General features: G+C 39.8%; 1 protein-coding gene across 2 annotated transcripts in view; it reads left to right on the forward strand.

Moving 5' to 3' along the window:
• LOC100562681 (retinoic acid-induced protein 3) overlaps positions 1 to 7812 on the forward strand; it is a 30664-nt gene extending 22852 nt beyond the window's left edge. For both annotated transcript variants that reach the window (XM_008110782.3, XM_008110781.3), the window contains exons 2-4: positions 962 to 1939; positions 3802 to 3854; positions 5589 to 7812. In XM_008110782.3, the coding sequence (XP_008108989.2) occupies positions 1006 to 1939; positions 3802 to 3854; positions 5589 to 5681 (1080 nt within the window). In that variant the 5' untranslated portion in view covers positions 962 to 1005 and the 3' untranslated portion in view covers positions 5682 to 7812. The remainder of the gene's footprint in view (positions 1 to 961; positions 1940 to 3801; positions 3855 to 5588) is intronic.
• Positions 7813 to 8102: the final 290 nt, after the last annotated feature.

Consider the following 8102-nt stretch of genomic DNA (forward strand, 5'->3'; position numbering starts at 1 on the left):
CTGAATATAACACACACATATACACAAAACCAGCAGGATAGGATAAAAGAAGTACAGTGATCATAAGTCTACAAATGTCACAAAATTTAGAAGTTAAAAGGCCAAGATAAATAAAAGGGTTTTCATTGGATGTCTGGCTTCTGTTGCTAGGCAAATATTTCTGAGGAGACACATTGTAAGTTGGGTGCCACTGCTGGAAAGGCTCCCTTCCCAGAAGCTATGCATGTTTCCTAGTTTAGTAAAAGCATCCAGAGAAAATAATTTAAAACAAATCTGAAATGGTCTTCAGAGTTTCAACCACCATGGTTAGCAGCCAGACTGTCTAGAGCAGGTATGGGCAAAATTCAGCCCTCCAGGTGTTCAGCCCTCAACTCCCACTATGTAAAGAAACATAGTACATCGAAAGTGGTGGAACAATATATTGATAGGAAAGTGAAGGGGGTGAAAGGGTTCTGAAAATAGGTGAAGAGAGAAAACCGGAGGAAGCCAGTTGGCTGTTAGGAATTGTGGGAGTTGAAGTCCAAAACACCTGGAGGGCTGAAGTTTGCCTCTGCCTGGTGTAGAGAATACTGGGAAGCAGTTCAAAAATATGCTATTCTAGTAGTAAATGTGGCATGTCCAGGTACAGTACCTCATAATGTTCCAGATGAGAGTCTGTTAGAATATGGATCATTATAAACAAAAGCATTTCTTTCCAGAAAGGGCAATAAATACTGTATAATTCCAAGCAGCTAAAGGGTTCTACTAGGTTGCAGTTTTTCTACAGTGCCTGCTTGTATCTATAACAATAGCACTGTATTTAAGAGCACATTTAGACTTTGAGCCTGATCCTTAATGAAGAGTGCAAGCAATACTTAAAAGAAAAGAAAAGCAATGGTTTGGGAATTTGCTTACTTTGTTTTAGTTTTCATGAATTGTATACATTCTTATGATCTGTTGTTGGTCTCCTTACTCCCCACAGGTCTCCTTTCAAGACAAGCCATCCTCTAGAGAGCCTGAGGCTCCATGGCGAACACAACACCCCCGGCAGGCTGTGGCGACATAAACAGTGATTATTACTTGCTCTGTAACACTAATGAGGATTGGGGCATTGTCGTCGAGTCCCTGGCTGCAGCTGGTATTGTCACCACAGTCATCCTCTTGCTAGTGCTTCTTTTTAGTATCTGTAAAGTCCAAGATAGTACGAAACGAAGCCTGATCCCCACCCAGTTCCTCTTCCTTCTGGGCACTCTTGGCATCTTTGGTCTCATCTTTGCCTTCATCATCAAGCTCAATGAAACAACGGCCCCCACCCGCTTCTTCCTTTTTGGGGTCCTTTTTGCCCTCTGCTTTGCCTGCCTCCTTGCCCATGCCTTTGACCTCATCAAGCTGGTACGAGGAAGAAAACCATTTGCAGGCTGGGCTTTGCTGGTGATCACTATCAGCTTGACCACTGTGCAACTTATTATAGCCATACAGTATGTGGCCATCAACATTCAAGCACTAAGGGATCTAAACGAGAAGAAGGAGCTGGATGAACAAAGACGTAAAGACTTTGTTCTGCTTATCATCTATGTCCTTTTCCTGATGGCTCTCCTCTTAATTGTTTCCATGTTCGTTTTCTGTGGGTCGTACAAAAGATGGAAGAGGCATGGTGTGCACATATTCCTGACTGCCTTGGTCTCCACATGCATTTGGGTGGTTTGGATCAGCATGCTGATGAAAGGCAACTTAGAGTTGAAAAAGCGGCCAGAATGGGACGATCCTGTCATCAGTATTGCTCTGCTTGTGAATGGATGGGTTTTCCTGATTCTCTATGCAATTCCTGAACTCTGTTTCCTCACGGATCCAGAGAAGCCTGGTGACTACCCACCAGAAAATAATTTCTGCCAGCCTAAACACATGAAAAAAACCTATGGCGTGGAGAACCAAGCGTATGCTCAAGAAGATAACACACAAGGTAGGACGAGACGAGGCACAGTACCATCTTTAACTGAGTTGTAGGATTGGCTAATACTTTCTTTGTGACAGGAAGGCTGCCTTTGGCAAGCTGAAAAATAATTGGAGTCTTTCAAGGATAGAATTGAACAGAATAAAAGAAGCTGGAGGCACTTGTACATGGCAGGGTTCCATGCTCCTGTTTAGAGTTGTGGAGCGTGAACAAGTACTACAAGGAAAAAATACTAGATTGCCCCTGAGCTATTGCTAGGTGGCCAGACTTATAGTGGTTCTGCTTAAACTGCTCCACTGTTAGCTATGGTGAAGTGAGATGGGGATGCTGCAAAACCACTTATTTTTAAAAACTTATTTTTGCAATTCATCATTTGCCTGATAATGCCACATGCCCAATCATCTATGTGATGACATTAGAGCATTATGGAAACCAAAACCAAGTAGCAGGAAGATAAATGGATTAATTAATGAAGTATCTTTATGCTGCACCCAAATTATAGCTTTCTGATTGCTAGTTGATTTATAGTTTCAAAAGAACCTCAAAGCTACAGTTCTTCTTGGAAAGAAATGCCATTTAAGATATTTATTTGTCATTCCTTGTGGAAACACAGAAATACAAAAGTGGCACACACAAGTAAACACGTTCCCTTAACTCAGAGTTCCACAAAATTAAAGTTTGTCTTTGTTGATTAGTCATGCAGCCCTTCACTGAATAATCAATTTGAGGTTGTGGCAGAGTAATATGCCAGGGCAATTTTATTATAAAACTTTCCTTATCAAACAATCTTTTGCCACTATCAATCCAAGTTTATAATTTTTATTTATAGATTTATCAATCAAAATGTATAAGTATAGATTCTTTCCTCTTTTTACAATATCTTAGACAAAGGAGTATAACATATTGTATACAATCCAACATTTTAAAAAATCAAACACATCTTTAAGCATATTTCTTATCAGTTTTTAACTTTTCAATTTCAACTTGTACTACATATCTCTCTACTACACACCTTTTATCTACTTATACTTGTTTTATTTCATTATTATTATTATTATTATTATTATTATTATTATTAGTGTACATTTTCCCCTCTTCCTCTTACCCTACTTTGTGCCCCCTTCACCAGGACGAATTAAATTTATAGGTGACTGATTTTAAAATAAGTAACCAGGTCATATCACAATTGAACAATCCCATAGCTCCATCATAGCTAGAATTAGAGGTACTGGAGTGATTAATATTTTCAGGGCAAGCATTCTTCATAGATTACTCATAGAGCTTATTTACACAGAATAATCAGTCCACGGGGAGAGCCAACTATTTGTATTATGTGGAATGTGTTCTGTACTCCAATGTTATAGAAGTCTACCTGGAAAGAAATATTTTTGTATTCACTGGGACTCATTTTCAGTGAAATTGTCCAGAGGGTTGTAGCTTTGAATGTACATCCTTCTGTTGAATCTGAGTAAGCTCTAATTCATGTGAGAAGATAAGCATTGTTTATGTCAATGCCACAGTGTGGGGTAATGGGGACCGATTGTACACATTTGGCCATAACTGTCTCACAGCAGGGATGATGAAACCACATAATAACCTTAAGTCTCGTTTAATGCTGTGTAGAGTTGATCCATTGAAGCCATTAGATTTATCTTTGTTTTAACTCACTTTCAGCAATTGATGGACTGGGTATTGGGACTAAGGAACAGAATGCCAGCCAAACAGTGTATAAGGATCAAGCACATTTTTTTTCTACATGTAATTTCCTGAAACCAAATTGAGAATGCTTTGCTTAATTTTAGTAATTTTAAAATACTAAACTATTGCCTCTCTTCCCCCAATCCCCCTGCATCTTTCTTCTCTCATTCTAGATGGAAACAGAAATCAGCCGTATGTTCCTTATTCTACTCATTTCCAGCTGGAGGTAAATAAATGGGCTTTTATTTTTAATACTGGTACAGTTTGCTACAATACAGCCCCTTTAATCAAATGGCCTAGAAGGGAATTTCAGAACGCTTGAATAACATTTTGGAGGAGAAAAAGCTAGCAGATTACTCATTACAGAAAGCGTGAGGCTGTGTTGTTAGCGGAAAGCTCAAATAAGAAGTTGCATTTGATAAACGTGGTCTGTGTAATAGGGTGCTTTGGTTATTTTGTATATATAAAAGAAGAGTTTAATAGGAAAAAGTAAGAAAAAATTGGGCATTAATAGAAGCTTTCCCGGTCAAATGAGGACAATTTGAGAGTATGCCTTGTGGTCACATGGGTGTTCCTGGACCAGGGATGGGAATCAGGTGGAGCTCTAGATTTTGGGTTGCTGTGAGTTTTCTGGGCTGTGTGACTATGTTCCAGAAGCATTCTCTCCTGTTGTTTCACCCACATCTATGGCAGGCATCCTCAGAGGTTGTGAGATATATTGGAAACTAGGCTAGTGAGGTTTAAGTACTGTATCTGTGGAAGGTCCACGGTGGAATAAAGAATTCATGTCTGCTGGAGGAAAGTGTGAATGTTGCAATTAATCACCTTGACTGGCATTTAATGGCCTTGCAGATTCAAGGCCTGGCTCTGATTCCTGCCTGGGGGAATTCTTTTTTTGGGAGGTGTTAACTGGCCCTGATTGTTTCATGTCTGGAATTCCCCTGTTTTCAGTGTTTTGCACTTTATTTACTGTCCATGAAACAAACAGGGCAAGCTAACACCTCCCAACAAAGGATCCCCCCAGGCAGGAATCAGCTAAGCCTTGAATCTGCAAGGCCAATAAATGCTAATCAAGATGATTAATTGCAACAGTCACATTTTTCTCCAGTAGACAAGAGTTCTTTCTCCTACCTTGGACCTTCCACAGATATATAAACTTCACTAGCCTAGTTTCCAATATACCTCACAACCTCTGAGGATGCCTGCCATAGATGTGGGTGAAACGTTAGGAGAGAATGCTTCTGGAGCATGGCCATACAGCCCGGAAAACTCACAGCAACCCAGTGATTCTGGCCATGAAAGCCTTCGACAACGCTCTAAATTTTGTTGGACTGCTATTTCTATCATTCCTCATTATTAACTGTGCTGGCTAGAGCTGCTGAGACTCCAACAACATCTGGGTGGCTGCACAATCCCCATAGTCATCTGCAATTGCCTGTCCTCTACACAGATAGAGAAAAAGAGAATTTTGTGCAAAAAAGTTACAATAGCCATTGCCTGGATCCAGGAAACCCTATACAGGCATGTAGCTGGGGGGGGGGGGGGGGCTGAGGGGCTTCAGCCTCCCCCGAAATTCTCAGGGTGGTCCGCGAGAAGGCCTTACATTTATTATTCAAACTGTTATGTTTATTCATATCATGGTCTGATCACCATGCTCAATATATCCCATATGCATGGGGGTATTGGGATAACGATACCAACGTTTGCTTGGGTAGATTGTCTCTCACCCAGACTCAGCCCCCCCCCCCCCCCGAACCAAAATCCCAGCCCCTCCCGAATCAAAATCCTGGCCACAGGCCTGACCCTATACATATTGTGCAAATCTCTGTTTCCAGATTATTTAAAGTCCCCCCAGTGTAGCAAAGGCATTCCTAATGTGAAAAAGAAGCATACAACTGAAGTAATAGATTGACTTTCTCTGCATATATATTTTATTTTAATTCTTTTTCTCTCTCTGCAGAACCTGGAGCCCCAGCAAGATTTCTCCATTCCAAGGCCTAAAGCACGGCCCAGTCCTTACCAAGGATACTCCGGAGGGAAAAATTTCAATTAACAACTTCACAAGGAACACAAGAAGAGCAATATTGAGTTGACTGAGGTGCTGGGAACCATAACGGATATGGCATTGCTTTAGTTTTTTTATTTTAAAAAAACAGGGACCTAGTTCAGCACTACAGTGTATGAAGGACAATACTTTCATATTTCACCAGCTTACCCTTTTATTTGTCTCTGCCCACACAGCACTTTATGCTTCTATGTTCATTAACTTCCATAGACCTTCTCAGACGTTCAAGAAATACAAAATTGCCCCATTCCTTATCACCACATCCTTGCTAATTGCCACCCATGTCTACAATTCTGGGGACAAGTCAGAAGTGAGGCTATTGCTGTACATATATAGCTCTCTGTCTGATTAATCATTACAATTGTACAATATTCTAAACCATTTGTAGAAATGGCACACATAAAGCATGCTATCTGTTCCAGACATCCCCCCACCGATTGTGTGGGCAATGAGAAGGATGATGCCATTTTTCAAAGATAGACTGGATAATGTGAAACCAGAGAGTGGCTTCCCCCCCTAATGCGGCTGCAATTGGTGGTTGTCCAAATAAGGCTTGCACCGCTTCTTAGTTCTATTGAATTTATTTACCCGAACAATCTTGTTTTCTTCATAATGCGTCACAAGCAGGAAAAAGACATTCAACCCATTTGTGGTGGTTTACTCCCCAAATGACTAATCTGTCTTTGACCGGACAATACCTGAACTGTCTGCATTAACTTGCAAGTGTTTTTCCTCTTTGCCTTCTGAAGCACTGGAATCAGCAAGAATATTCAATATAAAGCACTTTGTGGTTTTCTGACCATTCTAGCATATTAGAATCAAGAGTACTTTTGGCTCAGTTTTAATTTAAGTATTGTGTTCTTTCTTTCTTCATAAACTCTGGTCAACTGTCCATGAAGGATTTAGATATGTCTCCATTGATTGATACTAAAGCTGTAATGAAAACGATGCTTTGCAGTTCCTTACTTCTAACAATCAGTCAGTGCTTGTAGATGTTGGAGGAACAGATGATCATACCTGATGGAGTTTTCTATGGTCAAGAAGACAATGACTGGACCTGCTCCTGGAGAAAAAAATCTACTCACAAACCCCTTGGGTTCCGGTCGTTAATAGTAGCACTAACCACTCTGGTATTTATTTATGCATTTCTTAACATAAATGGCCAAAATAATTGTTTATTGGAGGAAAACATGAGATGAACAGAGTGAAAATCATAACCTATGATATGAAATTCTATTGAGACATTTTTTAATCGTGTTAGAAGCGACTTGAGAACACACTGCAAGTTGCTTCTGGTGTGAAATAATTGGTCGTCTACAGAGACGTTGCCCAGGGGACGATTGGATGTGTTATCATCCTGCTGGGAAGTTTCTCTCATGTCCCCGCAAGCTCGGGCTGACAGACAAGAGTTCACCCCATTTCACGGATTCAAACCAGCAATCTTCAGGTCAGCAGCCCAACCTTCAGATCAGCAGTTCAGCCGGCATAAGGGTTTAAACCACTGCGCTATTGCAGCTGCTTATTGAGGTATTGAACTGTGAGGTTTCAATTTTACCATCATTAACTGAATAATGTGGTGGGACAACAAGTTTTAGTTAGGAAGAGAAATTAGGGGTGTGTGATGATGTGGGTGGGTGGGAGAAATGTAGTGGAAGCCTCATATTTTCCAGTCTGATACTTACTGGAGACTGAACTTCAATAAACTCAGTGGAATTTTCTTCTGATCAGATACATATGATATTGCACTGTTTAAAATTTCCCCAACTCTCATTAAATTTCAGGATATACTCTAGCTGGGAAATAATACATGGCAACAAATACTTTATCCCTTTTGCAAACTCTTCCAGAATGTAAGTTCAGACATTAGAGAAAAGGAAAATATGAGGTTACGTTCATTTCTATCTCATTGTTTTTCATGGAAGAGTTAAGCTTGTGCTTATATTTATCCCAGTGAAATTTGTTGAAACACAATTTCAAAGTGGATGGAATTCTCTCATCCAAACATGAGAAAGGTTCTGTTTATGTGCTTGTAACTATATTATATTATTATTTGTTTATTTCACATACTACACTGAACACAATGGTTATCATTTAATAAATAACTATATATAATTTGTAATTTTTTGCTTTATGCCTTTTTATTAATATATTCAGCAATTCCTCTCTGTCTCTGTGCAGGGATAAGAATGACAAAATTTTACTGTCTTATTCTGTGTACTTAAGGGCACAACCACTCACAGCTAAGACACTGTCAGGTATTCAGAACCTTTTAGATGTTCCTTCAGACCTCTTTGTTTCAATGTCACTCAATGTCTGTATCATAGAAATATCATTGTAACACCTCCATCATGCCTTAAATGCTTTTATTGTGTTTCTGGCATGTGTGCATGCACATGTGATTCTTTAGAC

Source organism: Anolis carolinensis, chromosome 5 (genome assembly GCF_035594765.1).
Source record: "Anolis carolinensis isolate JA03-04 chromosome 5, rAnoCar3.1.pri, whole genome shotgun sequence".
NCBI classification, from domain to species: domain Eukaryota; kingdom Metazoa; phylum Chordata; class Lepidosauria; order Squamata; family Dactyloidae; genus Anolis; species Anolis carolinensis.